General features: G+C 42.5%; 2 protein-coding genes across 12 annotated transcripts in view; one reads left to right on the forward strand and one right to left on the reverse strand.

The window, feature by feature from the left end:
- Window positions 1–4137, reverse strand: LOC124424996 (transmembrane protein 11 homolog, mitochondrial). Its single transcript, XM_046964713.1, has 4 exons — window positions 4005–4137; window positions 3318–3397; window positions 2261–2478; window positions 1–2186 (listed from the first exon to the last, which is right to left on the reverse strand). Exons 2-4 carry the CDS (start codon window positions 3356–3358, stop codon window positions 1900–1902), a joined length of 546 nt encoding a protein of 181 aa, XP_046820669.1. The 5' UTR covers window positions 3359–3397; window positions 4005–4137; the 3' UTR covers window positions 1–1899.
- Window positions 3698–22648, forward strand: part of LOC124424988 (protein outspread) — a 63538-nt gene continuing 44587 nt past the window's right edge. For 4 of the 11 annotated variants that reach the window (XR_006942399.1, XR_006942400.1, XR_006942401.1 and 1 more), the window contains exon 1: window positions 4828–5772. Coding sequence is in view for 7 of the 11 variants with exons in the window: in XM_046964690.1 (XP_046820646.1) it covers window positions 5629–5772 (144 nt within the window). In the remaining 4 variants the exon portion in view is untranslated. Of the gene's footprint in view, window positions 3893–4827; window positions 5773–22648 lie in introns of those variants that run through there. The other 7 variants (XM_046964691.1, XM_046964692.1, XM_046964688.1 and 4 more) reach the window with 5 other exon arrangements.

A 22648-nucleotide genomic window follows, 5' to 3' on the forward strand; every position in this document is an offset into this window, starting at 1 on the left:
TCATTTTAAAATATTTTATTCGTACATATTCCGAAAGACCTTTTTATTCTGAATAACTTTAGCTGACAACATTTATCAGAATAAAGCGCACATCAAAAGTTACAGAAATACAGAATTTCGCACACGCAGTTCCATTTAAAATATACATTTGTTACGAGATATTATTGTTTGTTGATATTATTTGTACCTCTCAAGATCATTTCGATAACAGAATATAAACGATCAAATATAAGGTCATTTCGAGCAGACATACGATTCGTGACGGTATGGGGCAAAATATTCGAGAAACGCGCAAACGAACATAATTTCAATAATATTTATTAAAAGAGAAATATAATCGACGTCTTCATTGGAATTTATTTAGTTATTGGATGGAAGTAAAATTGTCGTATAGATTACTACAACTCGCTTGATGTGTGCATTATTTCGAATAATAATAAAAATAATAATAATAATTCAAGACGTAACCATTTATAATAAAAATGGACTTTCGGAATGTGTACGAATTAATCTATCATTCAATTTAATATTATTAAATAGTATCTCGTTTCTCTCATTTTAGAAGACATTTGGAATTTTGTTAGATATTGATAAAATAAATGTTTTTTCGTCCGATAATGTGAAATAAAATTATACTAATGTAACGAATCGATATATGAATAATTATTTGTTAAAGAGAGTTAGCGAGTCAGTCTGTATATAACATCAATTGGAGTTCTGTTTATCGTGAAATTTGAAATTTTTTAAATGATATAAAAGAAATTAATGTGCAAATATCATGAGTACATCTAATGCTATGTTGTAAGAGAGATCTTTACAAGAGAGATGGTCTATCGAGAAATTTATATTAATTGGAATGTTAGAACACTGGAATACTTGGCCGTAAAGGTAGACGAATCCACGTAAAGGTAGACGAATCGACTTATGGTTGCTGCATTCATTTCTAGCTCGGTATGTTAGATACATGAGTAATCAAAATTTGGGTTTTAAGTAAGAGGCCTAATGTCGATATACAAGTAGAGAAATAATTTCTTTTCTTTTCCTTTTTTTTTTTTTTGTTTTTTTCTTTTTTTTTCCCCCTTTTTTTTCTTTCTTTTTTTCCTTTTATAAGCTTCAAAATAATTAAAAATGTTTTATATATTGAATTAAAGAACTTTTAGAATCCTTTATCATTTTTTGCAGGAATGCTTACAATGCTCTTCTTGTGGGACAACATTATGAAGCTCGATATACCGTTTTGAGTAAACGTTTATTTACTCAAAGTTGATCGTTTCATTTTGACTCAAAATAATTATTTACTCAAAACACAAGGTAATCGTTAAAATGTTATATTATTTAAACAACTTGGAGTATAGAATAACACTATCATTTACAATTATTATGCACAGACACAGTCATTTTGCTTTGATTCTTATTAATTTTATAAAACGAAAAAGTCTAGGCAACGTTCTTTTCTTCATTTCGTGTTCTGTGCAATCTACCTATTTTATATACAATCTAAAAATACACGATGCTACATTTAACTTCTTGAATTTAAAGTTGCAATTCTGTATAGTTAAAAGAACACACATTACTAGAATTATTTTGGATTATTTTTCAATTTGTTTTGTGACAAAAATGATTATAGTATAATCGACAAATTATGGATCACAGAGTAGAAACACCTGCAACTCTGAGGATAACGTCCGAAGGCTAAATGCAATTGTTATTAAGTGAAGTTATACATTTTATGTAATACAAAGTCTCCTCTGTATAAGCAAATGTGATTCTGTGTTTCTTCTAATATAAAGAATCCTATGCTAGGCCTTGCATTCTATTGTTGATGATGTATTGCATGGGCCCTTATGTTGCTTCTTCAATTTAAAAACAAGATATAATTCGTTTTCAACAAATAAATTTTCATTTAAAAGCTTGATAGATTCTCCATGCACTAATGCTAATGGCTGTCAGCGTAACAGTCGCATGAAGAATTCGTCTCCTCGTATCATCCTTTCTTACAAGAAACGTTGGCGACGATGGACCTAAGATAGCTAACACTTCTACATGTGGTAGCTTACTTGTGTCAGTTTCTACTTGGTATTGACAGCATGGATCAAACTGCCATGACAAAGTGTAAAGTCCACAAGTTATAAGTGATACAAAACCTAATGTGCCACAAATATAAGGTCGATCGCCCCATATAAGACCTAGGAATATTAGAAACCGATAATTAAATCAACAACGTATTAATTACAATCACGATTTAAGGACATTAACAAACCTGTTGTGATAGCTGTTAAGCCAGATAACGTTGCAGTTTTATGAAGACAATTACCAACCGTTATCCATCTGGAAGTTTCATCTCCCAATTTCGATGGTTCAATTATGATTAAAGTACATTCGGACTCAAGGGCTCTTTCTAACTCGTACTCAAAAGTTTCATGAGCATTTTCACTGTCATATACTTCTCTAATAATTGCAACTTTTGAGTTATCATCCCTGTAATGACGAAAGTGTTATAATATGATGGAACGATACTTCAACGTTATTTCCTCCTCATTTGTGCCTCGATATAAGTAAAAATTGAATGAAAAGCGTATAAGAATAAATTGGAAAGCGTATAAGAATAAATTGTAAAAGAGGATCCATTGGTCATGGATCAAAAGACATTAAATCTAACAGCAAATAAAATTGTTTTGCAACATAATTGTATATAAAAGCAATATAATTGTAAACTTTTGATATGTAATTTTTAAAAGGACTCATTAAAACTTGATATCTCATATGTTAGATTTTAATTAGACAATTATGAATTTTTTCTATGAATTCATCTTTTTCATTTCATGTTTTTCTTTCCTTTGCATGTTATGTAAGATGGTCGGATTTAATCGGATTAAGATTTGTTTCGATATAATATTTTTCCATATCTCTAACAAACGTTTACACGGGTTTTTTTTTTTTTAATACTAAAATATATCATAATAAGATTATTTTATAGAGCGATAATGTAGAAATTGAAAGCAATAATGTAAAATTGTCAGGAAAATATTGGAAATGTGCATATACTTTGTACCTTTGAACGATTCATAAGAAACAACTTGGAAACGTGACATTTTAGATGGTCTTACGTTAGAGTAAAAATATTTTTTCTAATTAAATATTTACGAATATTAACACAAATAAAAGGTTAATTTGTTATGACCAAAGTATAACGTTGGAGGTTAACTATATTTTACATTTAGTTGCACAATATGATATTAAAATTTTACATGAACATCTTTGCGACTAATAAATATAACTTTTCGTATAAAAAATTAAAAATAATCAGAGCTACGAACCTGTCAACAGCTTTATCTACCATCTTTACAGGCAATCTCATAGACGATGGAACAACAGTCGTTCTGAACCCGGAACAAATCTACGGATATAGAACCGGACGTGTAAATCAGCTGATTGTTTTACATACGCGTATGACTCAAGTAGTTCCTCAAAACCAGAGGAACATATTTTTATTAGCAATATATGAAAAATAACAAAATATCTTTATCAAAGTTTCATCGAATAACGTAATTCGTTTAATTTTTATCACAAAATTAAGTAAATTTAGAATACATATATTAGTAAAGTTTGGAATGAAAACATATGTCGGATTAATATCATTTAATAATTCCCGCCTTTTATGGTTTTTACGTTTATGCGTTTCAAGATGTCGCGATATATTCGATTCGATAGTAGCGGGAATAAAAGCGCAATAAGTAGTTCGGCGTTACTCGACAATGTCGTTTATCATTTCTTTTGTTTTATAAATAAATGAACGATCGTCGGTCGTTGTGCTACAAATATGATTTCGTGATTCCGTCACGGTGTGAATACTCGTACTCGATCGACGATACTCGTCGGCACGGGAGAGGAGGTAACTTTGGAAGATTGCTTTCAGATTATTACATAATTTATGTCTCCGGTGTCGAACATTTCTCAATGCATACGATTAAAGAGATAGACGAATAACGTGAGAAAAATATTACAAGGAAAAATTTCACAGGTGTATTCGAGGACAAACACTTGGAGTAACAAGACACGAGTAATTTTTTTATCGTCGATAATTAACTTCATCTAATAATATTTGATTCGATCGAAGAAAATCGTATTGCACGTAAGACGATATAAAAGCAAAAAAGAGAAATGTGCGTCGCATCAGAAACATCGACCAATGGTAGAAGGCATGTGTTAAGGAAATATGGCGGATACGCGTTGGTGGCGTTAGCGACCAATCAGCTAACGAACTAATGGGACGATAGCTTGAGAAAGGGCAAACGGTGGCGCTTGGAAAACGGTACGGTAGCGAGGATCGCGAATGGATGTACGCGCGAGTTTCGTTCTGTCATGGATATTATCGGACGCTGTGTCATAGCTTTGTCCGAGCATCGTCGTCGCGCTCGTCTACGTGCTCGTCGTCATCGACGTCGTCGCCGTCGTCGTCGTCGTTCTTATTGTTAAAGACTCACATAGCGCCTCCACGGGCCGTTTACGCGATCCACACGAAATTCACGATTCTGCTTTCGTGCTTGTCTTTTTTTTCTTTTCTTTTTTTTTTTTTTTCTTTCTTTCTTATCTGCACCGAGTGGCTGCATCGAGTGAAACAGACGGAAAGAACGTCGGCAGGAGGGAGGGGAGAGAGAGAGAGAGAGAGAGAGGGGCTTCTCCGTGATTTCGTTCCATCGTCCACGTGCTTTCGCGGCTTAAGCAAGAGATTCTCAAGTGACGGGTGCGGCGGTGAAAGAGTGGAAAGGGAAAGAGGGGGTTTGGCTTGATCTCTCTCTCTTTCTCTTTCTCTCTCTTTCTATGCCGGAAGGTGGGGTAAGAGTGGGGGGAGAGCCTGTATCGCCGTCGACCTTAGGAGTTGAGCGGTCGTTTCGTTGCATCGCGTTTAGTGCGTGTCCGTCAGTGCGCGAGTCAATGACGACGTCGTGAACGCGCGAGACCGCGCGTGCTCGTGCGACGACGCGCGTTTCCCGCGACGTCGAGAGAGAGAGAGAGAGAGAGAGAGAGAGAGAGAGAGAGAGCAGAGCAGAGCAGAGCAGAGCAGAGAAGATAAAGAAAAAAAGGTGGGGAGTCGCGGAGAGAAGAATAAAGAAAGTCAAGAACGCCGCGAAGCATCCATCGAATCGTTTTTGATCACACGGCACGTTTGCGTGCCCAAATACACACGCATATAGACACACACATAGAACGAGCGGATAAGGTGCACTTCGTTCGCTCCTACGTTTATCCTCGAGGATATTAAAATTCATCTTGTTTGGTGTTTTTCGAATAGTCTCTTTTAAGAGCGTGACACATTTAGAGGAAGACCAGGCGGGAATTTCAAAAGGCGCCAAAGTGATTCGAAACGTAGGTTAGGGGGCGATACTTTCGGGTTAAGGGGGTCCGCGAAAGTGACGCGAAGTTGTCGCGAATCCCGAGGAGGGTGTTGTTAAGACGGTCAAAGGATAGCGACGGAGATCGATAGAAAATCTAAGAAAATAGAAAAAAGGCAAAAACTTTGAGGAGCGAAACGAACGATGTCGTTGCTAGTGTTGCTATTTTTATCGGCCGATAATAATCGTCGTCCTCGTCGTCGATAAGTCGTCGTGCTCGCGTCAGTGTGTCGCGATGTCGAGCGGCACGACGGGCGTCGTGCGTGCTACCGGCGCCGAGTGCAGGAAGTTCGCACCAAACATATTCAACAAGAGCAAGTGCAGCAGCTGCTTCAAGCAGAAAGAGGAGCACAGTGCGGAGGCTCTGGAATGCAATAGGGTGAGTTTTCCTTGATGGACTCTATCTCTCTCTCTCCCTCCCTCCCTATCCTTCTATCTCTCTGCTTCTATCTCCTTTCCTTTCTTAGTCCTTCTTTCTCGCGTGCTCTTGCGTGTCCTTTCTCTCTCTCCCTCTTTCATTCTGCCACCCTCCTCCATCTTTCTTGCGTATATGCTCGACTCGACGCGCCTCGAGACGTCTCCCTTGGCTTCTTCTTTCTTCTCCTCCTCCTCCTCCTCCTCCTCCTCCTCCATCCCTTCCCTTCCTTCCTTCCTTCCTTCTTTCTCTTCTTTTTCGTCTTTCTTCTTCGCCGTTGAATTCCTCGGCACGATCGGTGAGGAATAGCGATAGAAGAGGGAGGGAGGGAGAGACCTCGTAGGGATCATTGCTGTTACGTAAGTCATACTTTTTCATTCGATCTGCTGCTACCTTCGGCCATGTCTCAAAGGAGCAAACTCGATCGATCGATCTACCAACCGAGATGGATCGATCGATCGATCGATCGTCGGAGAAGCGTTAATTGCTCGCTCCCTTCGCGAGATGCTTTTATTCCGACGCATTTTCATACGACATTTCATACGTTGAGAATTCGCCGTTTGTTATTCCATCGATAAAGGTGGGCGCTTCTTTTCACGTACAGATTCTTTGTAATCGATTCTTTTTCTTTTTTAAGGACACAGCGCGAATCCTTTCCGATTGTTATCGCGGCGTTCTCGCGGCCTTGGCATCGTGACTTTTACGTATAGTAGATATGCCTTTCGAATCTACGTTTTCTCTCGCCGTGACGCATCACGGTTTGCCTTATCGCTTAGATATATTTATGCGGATTCAACGAAGGGAAAAAAATCTCGATGCGCCGATAAGAGGTCGTACGCATTTTCTTATCTCGAACTATATATATATATATATATATATATATATATATATATATATATATATATATATATATATATATATATATATATACTGCTACATATACGAAGAGATGTGATTTCGATCGAGTGAAAATAAAAGAAAATTGGATTTTGATGTTTTTCATTTTAAGGAGGAAGAGGAAGAAGAATTAAAAGAAAAAGTAGAGAAAGTTAGGATACTTTTATTTTATATCGTTACTTCGTTAGAAAAAAAAAAGTCGGATTGAAGTAGAGCCACGCGTTTCTCCTTATACTCGTTTGCAAATTTCGGAATGCTGGCAGCCTTGCGACCTGTTCTCTCGGTGCATTCCAATCGCCTTCTTCCAGCACCCTTTATAACTGCCTGTCGGAGAGCCGTTGCTTCGTCGACTTTCGAAGGAACGCAGTAATTTGCGTGAGAAAGAGAGAGAGAGAGAGAGAGAGAGCGCACGGTCTTCTTTCTCTCTTCGTACAAAGCAACGTTCGAAGAGACAAAAATGACGAGTCAAATTACCGGTATAATATCTAACCTCGGAATGCTCTTTCGATCTTCCCCTTATCGTTAGGAAACGCATTCTCTTATTATCTTTCCTCCTACGTTCGAGTCATCCATAAGATTGAGTTTTTATGAAATTAAAAATGGTTTCGTGTAGGTCACCAACACCTCCCTACCCCTCCGTCTCAAGATCATTGCATGAAATTCCACGAATTCGCATTAAGTCTCAGGGCTTTCGATCGTCGCACAAGGCATATTTCCATATACAACGCACGTAGAAGGTCTTGCGAGTGGTACGCGTATAAAGCGAAATACGTTGCCCGATTGCTTTTCTCCTTTACCACTAATTACGAGAATACTTGGCTCTCTCTCTCTCTCTCTCTCTTCCTCTCTCGATGTACGATCTTAAGGAAGCCGTAAGACGTGCTTTTTACGAACGATGCGTTCTCGCGGAGCAGTCAAAAACGTGTGCCCGTTATAAAAGCGACGGAGCTTATTTATATCGGTTTGGTTTATGCATACGGAGTATGTATAGTTTGTCCGACTATAACGGTTATACACGAAAACGACGTCCGACTTACCAATGACCGAGGACATTACCCGCGCGAAGTCAACAATCTTTTGATAAGAGTAGGTGGAAAATTTTTAAATGATTATCTCGACATTTTCTCCATAAAGACGCAAACGTTTTTTTTATTTTCGATAGCACTTTCGTACCTCGATAATCTCGATAGAAATTTGACGTGCGAGCGCGCGCGCGCGAGAGAGAGAGAGAGGCAAGATTTATTTAAGCGAGACACGTTCGCGATGAAAAAATTCTTCCACCGTCATCGTCCTCCGTCGTTGCGTTTGGTATTCGAAGAAGATGAGCGAGAGTCGAAGAATTTCAGTTTCCGTTCTTATAGCGATACGAAGAAATTTTGCCATTTGCCCTTCAAAATTCTCGCTACGCTAGATACGGTCAACATTTTTTCTCTCCTTCTTCGACGACCGAGAAAGACGGCGAACGTTACCACCGTGTAACGTGTTCATTCGTCTCTCCCTCTCTCTCTCTCTCTCTCTCTCTCTCGCGGCCGCATATTTACTTTGCTTACGACTCCGAAGCGTATGCCATAAGCGAGATACTGTTATGTTCGGCGCTGTATGTACGACGACGTATCGCTTCGTTGATCTTAATATTTCTTTCTCGCTTTTCTGACCCATTCAGCTCTTGCTACAAAGTTTCGATGAAATTACGCCTTACGAAAAACGCACATATTTATATAGATAAGTAGATACGTATGTATATACGTTGTACAAACATGACGTCGTCGACAGTGTTTGGTTTGCTTTGCCGCGACGCGGTGACATTGCTGGTATCTATCTGTGGTGACTTTTCGTTGGATCAACGAAAGAATCGTTATTGTTTTTCCTTTTTTTCTTCTTTCTATTTCATTGAGAATTGGCGAAAGCAGTGAAACTGGTAATATATCGCACGATGAGAGAAGACGCGAAGCGAGTTTTGCGCGCTTCTTAAACGTGCCGTTACAAAAAGGTAAAAAATCTTTAAGAGCGGGCATCCAGTTGTAACGGTATACGCGGTATATGGAGGCGAAAGAAAAGAGTAAATCGGTTCGATCGTTAAGCGAGTAAAGGCTAAATGAAACGTCCTGTACGCGAGAGTTACTAGTGAATGGAAGTCGTCGGGTCTAACGCGCGCACCGTCGGTGGCCCGCTTTACGGTGTATCCCGGATAGATCGCCCTCGAGCGATTTTAATCGAGCCTGCGAAGGCGAAGAAGAAGAAAGGCGAGCTAGATAGATAGATAGATGGATGGATCGATCGAACGATCTATCGATCGATAGATAGATAGATAGATAGATAGATAGATAGATAGATGAACAGATAGACTGCGAAAGGAGAGAGAGAGGGGGGGGGGTGAAGGGTACTTCTTTTTTCCTTCGAATCCGAAACCTTTTTCCTTAGCTCGCGCCTTAATACCTGCCCTCCTCGCTTCGGTTTCCTCTCGTGGAAGTCGGAGAGAGCATGCGCACGCACGCTTCTTACCTTTATAAGGACTTCATTGAAAACGTCGTCGTCGACGGAAAACGACGAGCATGCTCGAGAGAACCTATCACCGGCCATCATCGCCACTACTACCATCACGCGCGCGAGCGCGCTTTACAACTTCTCCTTACCGACCGACGAAAATACTTTTATGAGTTGGCCATCGCGCGTGCGTCGAATGGATTATTTCTTTCTACACGTAGGAACGTCGTTCCATTAGAGAGGGAGAGAAAGGAGACAAGTGTCTTGAAAGGATTTTTTACTATCTCAGAAATTGCTTCTTCCTTGCATTTTCTGCTCTCATAAATAAATATGACGCGCGCTACGTTATTTCGATTTTAAATCCGAAGAGATGGATGGATGGATCGAAAGAAGAGTCGTTTTTCCTCGTAGGATTCTCGTAGGGACTTCCAGGAAGGTTCTATGGGTCTCTAACATGAATGAACGATCTCTATCGTCCGGGCTTTACCTTAACGGAGTTACTCTTAACGAGAAAATCTGGTTCCGAGACGGTTTCCGCGTAGTCGTCTCTTCGAGGGAAGATGACCGTGGCGCGAGTAACTCGACCGATCTTTCCCCTTGAGCAGCTCTCTAAGCTCCCTCTCCTCCTCCTCCTCCTCCTCCCCCTCCTCCTCCTCCTCCTTTTGACTTTATCCGGTGAGACAGCGCGTTATCTGCGATCTCGACGAAGGATCGGCGTAAAACTTGGGAGTGCTCGTAAAATGAGCGGGATTTTCAGCTCGTATACTTTTTAGCTCGTTCTCTAGGATAAGGAGAAGTCTCTCGTATTTTCTTATCTTCTATGCGCTTCTTATCTTCGAAAAAGAAAAACCAAACAGAGAAAAAGAAAAAGAAAAGAGAGAGAGAAAATAAAACGCAATTGGCAAAGATCGATGAGTTATTTCGTTGTTCTCGCTCTTTATCGTCGTCACCGCGCGATCATTTATCCACTCTCTCGGTCGTTCGTCCTCCCGTTGACCACCGGCAATTAGCTTCACGGTCACGACAAGGACATCCACTTCGTGATAGGCTAAACGTAGGTCGGCCAAGTTATGAGATATTGCTCACCGAACGGACGGCCCGGGGTAACTCGAACCGGACGGATAATAACGGCACTGGATTTACTCTCGATCAAAATTTCTCTTTTCCATTTCCGTTCTTAATTGATATCGGTAGATAGTATATCTCATGGTTTTGGAATTTGATCATTTTAAAAGCGTCTCTTAGTCACGGCGCCAATTTTCTATACGGCTGATGGACGAATTCAGTCGAATAGTCGTACATTAATGCTTGGCACGATTGAATAACTCATCGGGTAGAAATCTCGGTGCTACTATAAGCGTGCCTGGAATGCCGATTTATAGGTCGATGAAGTTCGATCGAAGCGCAGAGGATGATTATCTGTAATCGAGCGGGCATAACGTAGTGCCAGATCTTGTTTCTCCGATGTGCATCGGCCAGCCGTTTGCTAGTCTCTCTCTCTCTCTCTCTCTCTCTCTCGCTCGCTCGCTCGCTCCCCGTTCCTCTATCATTTTCCCCTCGTCGTGTTTTAAATATATGTACGGTGTGAATCACCGAGGAGGAAAGCCACCATGCTATGTAGTTACTTTATTATGTCAGGAATTACTCGAAGGCGCGATGGGTTCACGTAGCATTAAGAATAAACTCTTGAAGACTGGCGAGAGAGAGTGCGTGAGAGAAAGAGAGAGAGAGAGAGAGAGAGGAGCAAGCTCGAACGAAGAGAGAACTCGTCTTGGAATAATCCGCTGCTTCTTACGGAGCTCTCTGATCATTCGATTTAATTGTTGATTTATTCCAAACGAGAATTCATAAAGCGCGTGGGAAAGCGATCGGACCGGTTTCATCGATCTATTTTCCTTTCCTTTTTCGTAAGCGCGATATCAGGGTTAGGCTTTCGAATTTGAAGGATTTCGTATCTCGATGGCTGGACGAATAGGTCGATTACCTTAGATGGCGAGAAGGCCCAACCCAACTACTCCCAGTGTGCACTCTCGTTTCCCTCACGGAGATCTTATCCTGACCTTGTAGTTGGCGTATAAATGATTTATAAATAATGTATGGAGTGCATTTATTTGTACACGGGCGTACACCACGCGGAGGAGTGATGTACGATAAAAAAAGAAGCTTTGCGCGCGCGCGCGAGAGAGAGAGAGAGAGAGAGAGAGAGAGAGAGAGATATGTCGTTGATATTTGTCTCGGTTCCTCTTCGATTCATTCACTCGATCTCTCCCTCCTTTTACCTCTTCGATCTTCCACTTGACTCGTCCGTTAGTACACCGTCGCCTATCTCTCTGGAGCTAACTACGACGACGACGACATTGCGTACCGTAATGCACCAAAGAAAGGAAAGACTTAATTTTTGTTCGAGACGTCGGCCAATTTGACCGAGATCGTCAATGAGCGTACAAGAGGGAGAAAAACGATTCCTATTTCAGATCTTTTCATCGCGTTTCCGATAGCATTAGGATAGACCAACCATAACCAACCTTCCTCACTTTTCTCGAATATCTCATCGAATTCTCGCGTTCGAGCGATAGAACGAAGAGAGCGAGCGCATAGTCACGTGGAAGCGAAGAACTTTCCACCTGTCCTCGATCTTATCTATATACTCTCGGTGAACTCGCCGTGTAAAACCATACACGTGCGATCTCCGTGCTGTATTGCACGTGCATCGCCGTGAATGGTGCTACACGCTCGTTACATTTGTCTTCGTTGATTTCTGGAATTTCGCGTGTTACAACGTAACCGAGGAAAAGGAAAGAAAAAAGGAAAAAGTCTTCTTTATTTTCGAGTTTTGCAAAGAGAAATCGTTTTTTTCGTTCTTCGCTGGCTTGCTTTATCGGAGTATCCTCATCGAAGGAGGAATCATCGAAGATCGATCGAAATGAAATTTCTTTTCTCGGAATCCCGTTCGCACGTAAAGCTTGCTTTCCACCTGTTCCGGATCTTATCTTTCTCGTCATCACTCGACCGGTGAAACCTGCGAGCAAAGCCGGCGACGGCGGCACCAGTAGCCCTTCTCCTTTCATCGTCATCCGGTACGCGACATTCCTCTCGATAGCGATGAATTCGCGATCGTCGAATGGAGGACAACCCACTCGTATCTAAAAAATATACGCTTGTACCTGCTTACATGTACGACGTTTGCGCGAGCTTGTCTGCGCCGTTATGGAAGATTAATTAATATCGCGGTATCGTTCGCGGCGAGCAATGACAAATTGGAGAAAGTGAGAGCAACTCACTTTCCGGTGGTCGTGACTCTTGCGGGTAAGACACTCCATCGTGATAAAAGTCGTGGCGCAGGGTTGAAGCGTAACATTATTATTATTATTATTATTATTATTATTATTATTATCATTATTATTATCATTATTATTATTATTCTTATTATTATTATCTCAGATTATTTTTTATCCCCCTGCAACCACTCGAAACAAATATTTGAAGAATTTCATGTAATTTACGTTGGAATTAATTGGACCGCGTATAACGCGCGATAATAATCTACTAGATTTCATAACGATTTTCTGTTTCTTGTCTCGTAACGTTTCATTTTTTTTTTGCTCGTACTTAAGAAAAGCATAAAGTTTCTACTCGTTTCGCGCGTTGCTCTCTAGTCACGTAAGATTAATAAATTTGAATTCTTCTGTATTTCTTTCGACAGAAAATGCGTTAAATGTTTGCCTGCGTTACGTGACCGACGACGATGATTTGGCGTACACGCGTACATACGTGCATTGCGTAATGCAGATACGTGTCTTCTAATCCTCTCTCTCTCTCTCTCTCGCTCGCTCGCTCGCTCGCTCTTTCGCATTTTGTTGTACCTAGGATCGGTCGCTAGCTCGCATGGTTTACGCAATGGGAAACGCGTAGGAAGATGCAGATGTAATATGCAGATTGGATAAAAGTGGATCACGTGTTTGAAACCGTAGGAAACAGGCAGTTCGTGTGTACTCCGTTATATATTATCCGTATCGGAAATAATAACGTTATAATTGTGATTGGAAACGACGAGAAACCTACGGCTTTTTTCTTTTTTTAAATACTTTCGAGTCGATGAGTTTTCTTTTTACTCGCTTCGTCGAATTCGGTAAACGCAAAAGGTTTTATGAATGCTACTCATCGAGGGTTCTCGAGTGATTCGTTGTTTGCATCGAAATTACATAATCTCGCGGCTCAATGGGCAAGGGTCTGACGAAGCATCGAAAACATTTTTCCACGGTGCAGCCGCGACGCTTCGTCGAGCGAAACGTTTTCATCGGCATACCTACGACGGACTGGTCCTATCGATTACCGATCCGATCTTATATCGATGCCCATATAATATTACTGGCCAGCCTATATTCCAGGTGGAAATGGGAGGGGGGAGTCGGGGACGAGCCGATATCGTGTCTCATAAAGAATCCGTCGTATAAAAGTTGATCCTAGAGTCGGTCTCGTTCTCTTTCTCTCCTTTCTCGCGGAAGGTGTACGCGATTAGTTTGCAAATCGAATCGTGCTCGCATCGCAAATAATAATCGATGACTCTTCCATGTACGATGATTCAAGGAAAGTCCCTCGAACCGATCGAATATCTTCGCCGTGACACATTTCATAGGGGATCTTTCGAATCGATCTATCGTCGAAATTCCGAAAGGATTACTTTCATCCCAGAAAAAGGGATGACCGTCATTCGGTTAGGTACGAACGACGAGCGTTAATACGAATAAAAGTAAAGGAAAGGAGATAAAAGGGAATGGAAGAGAGAGAGAGAGGAGGAGGAGGAGGAGGATGTAGTATCTCGCATAATCTACGTCGGTGGATCGCCATGGTGGTGATGGGTGATCGATCGTTACATAGCGTGCATGGAAACGATCTCGCTTCCCCCGATTTGCGATCCTCCCTTTCTCTTCTCCTCCTTCCTTTTGCCAGTCATGAATCCCAGTGTCAGGGCCGTAAGGAGAGCTACGCGGCAACGGGATCTCTTCGCGCGCGCTCGGTGGAACGCGGAAATCGAAACTTTCCTTCCTTTCCAAGACTCTCTCTCTCTTTCTCCCTCTTTCTCGTTATCGGGTACTGAAAAAAATATCGACGAGAGATACAAACGAGATATCGTAGCGACTTTTCTACGTACGAGGAGGAAGATAAATAATCCGATAGGCGGGGACGCATCGCGCCACCAGATCTTCGCGTTTTGCCTTTTTCTAATATTTAACGTCATTTCTTCGTTTTCACGAATCGGAACTATTCGTGAAATCGACTTTAATTCGTCGACGAAAGCCTTAATAGAGAGTTATAAACTTGGTTTTCGTTATTGCGATGTTATCGATAGATACGGGACTGGTTTATAGAACGGTCGAAGGAAGATGGAAGGAGAGCAGAGTCGAGAAGATCGTAGTCGGTCGGTCTCCGCGTGATTATAATCTCCTCGTCACTATGGCGGCATGCAATCTGAGACTAGAAGCATGTCATTCGGTTGTTCGCAGCTGCCAAGGCCTATGGTTATCCCTTCGTTGCCCATCTTTTTTCTTTTCCTTCTTCCTTCTTCCTTCTCCTTTCCTTTTTCTTTGTCCTTTTGGAATCCGCGGATTTTTTATCGCGAACGAACCACAGCCCAGCCTAAGAGAGAGAGAGAGAGAGAGAGAGAGCATAACGCGAATACTCACGTAGATCGCGCTGATCGATAGAATCTCGAACGCGCTCGGTAGCGCAGATCACTGTAATATCGAATCTCGAGAGCTCCTTCGAGCTCTCCGAACGATCGAAGAATCATACAGGAAGAGAATCTCGAGACACCTTTCAACATTTTCTTCGATCGATCAAGCTTTTCCATGTAAATCGTTGCAGCTGACGCTTCGGCGAAACGAAGCAGACGTTTATACTAATATTAGAAGCTGATAAGATAGGTAGAGAGAGAGAGAAAGAGAGAGAGAGAGAGAGAGAGAGAGAGAGAGCTTCCTTGTACGCACTTGTTCAACTTATAATTCTCGTAGGATTAGCTCTAATCGAATGAACGAAAACGAACAACATACTCCCATTAATTAGTCATCGAGGAAGCAATTCTCGCTAATTCGATATACCTACGGAACAAGTTCTTCGCATTAAAGAAAATGATAAAAAAAAGAATAAAATAAAATAAAATAAGGAAAAAAAAATATAAAGATAAATAAAAAGAAAAAAGGGTCGTTAACGAGGCGGCCTCGTTGGAAGAGTAGAATAAATCCCGCTTTGGCGAGGCTTTAACTTAGCTGCTCGAAGTACAGAGCAAAGTCACGAAGGCGCAAGTGCGCCGCAGCTGCGGCACTCTTCGCGAAGAGAAGAGAGGAGAGGGAAAGGAGAAGAGGCGGCGACGTACGAAGCGGTGCAACGTCTAAGCCGATGGCTAAGCCTGCTATTCCTGTACGTTCTATACTAGACGGCACACAGGGCAATGACACTCTCGTCCCTGTCCCGGTTGGCTTCGCGCTTGCAGGTGCGCCTTTGCATCTCGCGCACGGCCACTCTTCTACGGCCGCCGCGACGCTAATTTCATCGATTCCCCCGAATACTGTTCTCCTCCCTTCCTTTTTGCACCAAATCAGATCTCGACGCGTAAGCACCGTTCTCCTTTTATTTACCCTCCTATTATTTAAGATAAATACTCATCCTTTCTTCTCTGTCCCTCCTTTTGCAACCTATCTTTCGTATCTCCTCGAGTTTTTCTTTACATCTTATTGCTCGTTCTAATTCCATTTTGGTCCTGACTTTCGGCGAATCCTCGAGAGAATTTCTTTTTCTCCGTTTCCGTCTCCGAATCTAAGAATACACGGTCGGTCTCGAGAATCATCGGGAAAAACCAAGACCACGTCGCGAATTCCCTTTGCGCTCGTGACCTCTCTCTTCTATGTCTCTTCGAATTTATATTTGCTCGTAGTTTCGTCATTTCGATCGGACGCCGATTCTTTTCCGTTCCGACTCGTTCTTCTTTTTTCTTCCCTTCTCTCTCTCTCTCTCTCTCTCTCTCTCTCTCTCTCTCTCTCTCTCTCTCTCTCGTCTAAATACTCGATCGTGCGTCGGCCAGTAGCCGTGCTACTTTCGTTAATTTTCTCTCCAACGCGTTGTACGTTATTACTTCTTATTGTTAGCCGGAACGTTGGCCGCTCATTGTGGTGGCGCACGTAAGAGCGGCGCGCCGGTGCGCACCTATAAGTGCATTATAACGGAATTATTAAGTTAATTGCGGTTACGCGCGCGCGCGCGGCGGACTAATTGTAAGGCTAACGTTCTGCGAGCTTAGATATATCTGTATGCAGCGCGCGTATCGCATTAAAATAACCGTAAAATACGAACGTTCCTCTCGCGAGCTAATCTTTTTTTTCTTTCTTTCTTCCCCCCTCCCCTCCCCCTCCCCCCTCCCCCGACCCCTCCCTACCTTACGTGGAAGAGAAGAAGCCGCACATCGTGGAACGCTCTTCGAATCTTTTGCTTTTTATTGTCCGAAGATTTACCGATAAAACCATAATGGTCGCCGTGCTTCTTGGTTCGCGAGTCGGACGAAAAGTCTGGCAATTTTATGAGCCAAGAAAGAAACGAGCGAGAAGTTGATTACAGAGTTGCAAAGATTGCAGGATATGCAGGTCGACGACGCTTGTATCGAGGTATCTTTCTTTGACGTGCGTCATCGTCGCGATGCTCCATGTGCGTGACCGTCGATACTCTTTGTCATTTCGAACGCATCGCACGTTACGATCTCTTTTTATTTTTTCCAGCTCGCTCGCGTGCATTCGTCCCGTATACGATCTTCGTTAAACGTTCGTGAAAGATAATTCGACGAAACAGAAATATGCTTTTTCATACGACGACGATTCGAAGATCGTCATCCCCCGATACGTCGTATCCGCTCGTAATAATTTACAACGCTTTGCACTATTATTTTGGAGATTTGCTTTGAAGAAGAAAAGGCTCGTTGCTTAAATCTTCTCATTTCGTTGGTTGCTCCTCGGAGAAGTTGATAATTCATCTAAATGTCTCGCGACTCTTTCTTGAGATACCGGTCGTCGCTTTTGCAGAAAAAGTTGCTCAATGATAATGCAATTCTCGCGCCTCTCTCTCTCTCCCTCTCTCTCTCTCTCTCTCTCTCTCTCTTTCTCTCTCGCTTTCGTTCGTACTCTGTACTTTGGTAAATAGCGATTTTGCGATTGCTGGGCGTTGTCTTCTTTTAACAATTTTGCACCGGACGCGAGTCGGTCACCGCAGACCGGTTTTTTACCCTACTTTCTCTGCCTTCTGATATTTTATTCTTCGATAACCCGACGCTCGCGAACAACGCACGTACCGTCCAAGATTTTTGCAAAATCCGCGTCACGATGATGAATGAAAATCGGTCACGTACCATGCCGGCTCTCGATAGTTGGTATTTTTTTTGCTAAATAATCTAGTCGAGCGGTCTAAAAGAGTAAAGATTCGATCGCGCAAAGGGGCGTTGTATCGGAGAGGGTCAAAGGTTAAACGGAGGAGGAGTGGGGGGGGGGCAGAGAGAGACTTTCGAGGGCGTTCGCGCTGCGGTCGCCGAGATAAAAGCGAGCATCGTTATAGATGCTTTCGAGAATAGCGAGTCGGTGGGGTCGACTTAAGCGTGCCACTATGCCAATAACAGTACTCCTCGTAAGAGGATCGGCCTCCGAGGTCATGAACCGCGTCTCACGTACGTGGTACCACTTAGCAGCCCTCTAAACCGACTTCAAATCATTCTCCTCGAAAGCACCTGCGCGTAATAAGATCGTCGTTCTTTTTTTCTCATTCTTCAAACCTTTCTCCCAATTTCAAATGTTCGATAACGTCGGAGATACTCCTCGACGTTCTTCACGATGTAATTGCACGACGAAACTCCTTCGCGTACTCGATAGGATCGCAAAGAACAGAATTAAACGTTGCCATCGGGTGGCTCGTAAAGCTTAGCGCGTTACGTTATAAATATCAAGGTAAGCGAGCAAGCTGCAGGGATGTGAGAGAGCGTCGTCGGTATTTTCTACGTCGTCGACACCTCTCGGATCGTAGATCACAGAGAGAGAGAGAGAGAGAGAGAGAGAGAGAGAGATACAACGACATCGATAAGATTTAACTCGACGACGTTATCGTATCGCCGTGGCGAGAGATATATATAAAAGCTAAGAGCGATCGTTCGATTTCGAAATTTTTCGGGGTAATTGTCGTACGATCTTATCGATTTCCGCGATGCTAAATTTCCTCCTACTCGGCATCTCTTTGAAATGTGTCAATTATCTCGGTTGGCGCGCTTTCTCGAGTCCAAGACTCGAGGTTTCTCACAAGTAATGGCGCTTGTGCTCTCGGAACTTTTTCTTTCTCTCGACTGGAGGAACGGTAGTAGTAACAGCAACGGCACAAGAGCCACACACAAGAGAGTGTTTCCATCTCTCTCTCTCTCTCTCTCTCTCTCTCTCTCTCTCTCTCTCTCTCTCTCTCTCTCTCTCTCTGTCTGTCTCTCTGCTCTACGCCATCTTGAACAGTTGGTTGCATTTAGTGACGAAACTAGGATACTGGTATTAGACAGGAATCCGTGCACGCGTTGCTCCGGGGCTCGTGTCATTCGAGTGAAAGGACCCTCTGCTCTACCCTTTGTCGAGGTTGCGAAGGACGAAACTTTGCGCGCTCGATCACGGCCTATCGATATCGTCGTTCTCCTCGAGAGAATAATTTCAAGAAACTCGTCGGAGCACCGCGGCCTCTACCACTTTAATCTGCGCACACACACGCACTTACGCCTCCAGATAATTCGATTCGACCCGATCAATTGACCTCTCGCGATCCTACGTTCGCTCTCTTGCTCGGTCGAGCGTCGATATTAAATCATCGGTCGAATTAAACATTTAATGGCTTTATCTCCGCCGTTCGTTGGACTTTTTCCCCGACGATGACTTTGTCTCTCTCTCGATCAAAACCCTTAAACGTGTCTCTACGTTTGAACGGAGAACGCTTCAAAATGTAGAAAACATAATGCGACGTTTGCCCGATTAGAATTGCAGTCTCGTTTACACAGGCCATCGTAAACGAAGGCTTTCCTTTTGAAACCGTTTTCGAACGGTCGCGTCTATTAATTGTTATTTGAAGCGACGCTCTTGGTTTCTCTACTATCTACGTCTCTCCTCGCATGGAATTCTAAACCGGAAGTGAAGTACGCCTATGAATGCCAATCAACGATCGATTAATATTCCACGTTGACGTTCCAAAGGAATTCGAATATGTCGCGTTACATTCTTAAATAGTCCGACTGGTCTAACGAATTTAGTCGGCTATTGTAGATAAAAATGTCTGTTTGTTTGCATTTACGTATTCACCTAACGGTGCATCTCGAAACGCGCCTTGCCATATGCAAGTCGCTTCGTTGTTTTCATTCCTTCCTTATCTATTTCTCTATCTCTCGTATCGATAGATCGGAGGCCGATGGCCGATGAGATAACGAGCAGCCAACGTACTATAAAATATCCCATCAATTTTTTCCCCGTAATTTCGATTTTTCGTATGACACCGCAAATCTTTCCGTTGCGTCGCACAAAGATAATTATAAGATTCGATGGGTTGTGCGTGTAATTAATATTACGCGTGAACTCCGAACGCTTCGCTCGACTCGGATCGTACGTTTGCGAGCGGCCTTTATAACTGTATTTGCAAATTGACGGAAAAGCGTGTGCGCGGTAGAAAATAACGGTCTTCGATCTCTAAGAACCTTGCAAAAGAGATGAAAAACGATAGAAGAAACGTTGGCGTATCGGTTCCGTAACGGTTTCGGTTGTAGTTAATATCGTCGGTAAACGCATACCGTCGTCGGTTTGAAATAATACAAAAAAAGAGAGAGAGAGAGAAAAAAAAGAACAAGGAAAGGAAAAAAGAAAAAGAAAAGAATGTACGAACAAATAAACGAGTAGAGTGGGTCGGTCGGTCGGTCGGTCGAACGTACTTCCGCGTAATTTAGCACAAATAAGTCATTTTCGATGTTTTCGCAATGAGAATCGACGAAGGGAAGCGAAGGATCGTCGATTTTTTACGAGAGAACGTCGAAATATCTCGACGAGGCGCGTAATCGTTACGAAGCATTTTCATTTACGGTCGAGTCACGATTCAAATTAAAGCGCGCGCGCACTTTCGAATGCGATCCTATGGAGAAGCGGCGGAGAGCGGTTCGAGTTCGCGATTCGTCGACCGAGGAAACCGCGTACCTCGAATACGAATCGGAATTTCTATTCACGGTCGACCGTGAAATCGAAAACTTAGGCTTTGTCGGTAGTCGAAGAAAGTCGTGTACGAAGATGCCACTCAATGGCGATTGTTTTCACCGTGCTCTTTCTTGTCATAGCGAGATCATTGTTATTCGCAATTCGTTTAACAAAAGTAAAAAGAGAAATCTCTTCTCTCGTAAACTTTCGATTTTCGAGCTTCGACGCTACGTCGTTTACTTTCCCAGAAAGAGGCCATTTTGCGAATTGATAATGATATTGGCATTTGGAAGGCATTGGCGAGACAGAGTCGAAACGTAGCTCTGGTTTTTTTTTTTCGCTCGAATATTATACGTGTACGCGCAAGTACTTATCTGTTATTGCCTTGGGGCAAGCACGAAGCGCGCAGCAGGCCAGTCATTGCCGACAAGTGCGCATCACGACGTCGTTTTACCTATATATATATATATGTATATATATATATATATGTATATATATATATATATATATATGTATATATATATATATGTATATATATATATATATATATATGTATATATATACACACACATATATATATACACCAACGTAGTCTATACGCGTAATGTATTTACGACTGTATTTACATACGTAAGTATTTACGTACCTACGTACACACATAGAGACATCCCGATCCTGATCGTATTCGATTACGTCACTTGCTTTTTGTCCGACTCTCGAGATCGTTAATAATATAATAATCCCGCGTGCTGTGCGTCCTTGCAAAGGCGGATTAAGGCAGAGAGCCGAAAATATACGGTCGAGATCATCCCGAGGCTTCGGTTCTTCTCGAGCGGTGAAAATGATAACACGCAACGTACACGCGTACATAACACGGTTTTACTACGGGTTTACGATTCGTGGAAGAATTCTTACAACACGGATATTTTGCGGATGAGGCAAATAAAATAAGAAAATACGCTGATTCAGAGGCGCGTGCGACAGAGAGAGAGAGAGAGAGAGAGAGAGAGAGAGAGAGAGAGAGAGGAAACGTTTGACCTTAAAAAAGAAAATGAAAACGTATCGAACGCTTGATCGTAATATTTTTCCACGAATTCAACGCGCAAATGATAAAAAGAGAAAAAAACGGCTGTTTACGTTGGAATGTTCTTCTTTTTTACAAATTTTTGAAGGATAACGCGATTAAAAAAGATTGCGTACAGAGACGTTTACAAACTCGCAATTATTGTTAGAGTACGTAAAGAGAAGTAAAGGGGAGAAACGTCGAAGAGCGCGAGGTGCGATAACGAGCATCGATTTCCAAGGGAATTTAAACGTTCGAGAGATAGAGAGGATAGTTTTGTAATCCATAGGTGCTCGCGCAGCATGCGAGGCGTTTCGTTCCCATCTCATTTTTATTCTCGATAAGCGCACGATTCTCACCTCGCAGAGTCCGCAGCAGAGGCTTGTTAGCGATTTGCGTGGCAAGAAAAATGGCCGACAAAAGTCTTCGGCCGATTACGCTGAAACGTTCCAAGTGGTCTCTCTTCGTTTCTCTTAAGCGACAGCAAAACAACTTGTTCGATCCCACGTCTACGACCTCCAACGATCTCTTCTCTTGAGTAATTCTTTTGGAATACCTATAGCCGCGGCCCCCTTATGTTTGTACGCGCTTGTGTGTACAGCTGCATCGCTATTGCGAAACGCTCGAGAGGTAATAATCGGCGTAACGTAACGGAGGAGGAAGAGAGGACATATGCGAGGGCTCGGCAAGAAGGGAGCGGAGTAGTTAGCTTCTGACATAACTGCGACTCGCAAGCGATAATTTATGTGCATCGACCGGAGCGCTTTGCGAGAGCGCCTTGCGACTAAGAAAAATTTATCAATAAATCCTCTTATCTAATGTCTCTTCTCCTACTATATTCCATCCAGAGACGTCTCTCTTTCGTTCTACCAGCTTCTTATATTATAATAATATTCGTTTTACGAGCAGGAGATCGCGAAACCGTTGTTATTGGGTCAAGGCGATGCCGTGGACGCGTAACGAGGCTTATTAAAGCGTCCCACTTATCTTTCTCCCCTGCCCCGCCCCCTGCCCCTTCTCTCTCTCTCTCTCTCTCTCCCTCTCTGGGGATCGAGAATAGGATCGCGAGAAAAATGCAATTATAGTATTTAATGAATCGTACGACGAGATCGCTATGATTATATTATTAAATCGAAATACACGTGCACATACAATCGTAATAAGCGGT

This window comes from Vespa crabro, chromosome 6 (assembly GCF_910589235.1).
Source record: "Vespa crabro chromosome 6, iyVesCrab1.2, whole genome shotgun sequence".
NCBI lineage: Eukaryota > Metazoa > Arthropoda > Insecta > Hymenoptera > Vespidae > Vespa > Vespa crabro.

Bases quoted from the DNA above. Each gene is read 5' to 3' on its own strand.
- LOC124424996 (XM_046964713.1), bottom strand. From the start codon at position 3,358: ATGAGATTGCCTGTAAAGATGGTAGATAAAGCTGTTGACAG. The intron at 2,479-3,317 runs GTTCGTAGCTCT...TCGTCATTACAG, and splicing joins GTAGATAAAGCTGTTGACAG to GGATGATAACTCAAAAGTTG. The intron at 2,187-2,260 runs GTTTGTTAATGT...TAATATTCCTAG, and splicing joins CTTAACAGCTATCACAACAG to GTCTTATATGGGGCGATCGA.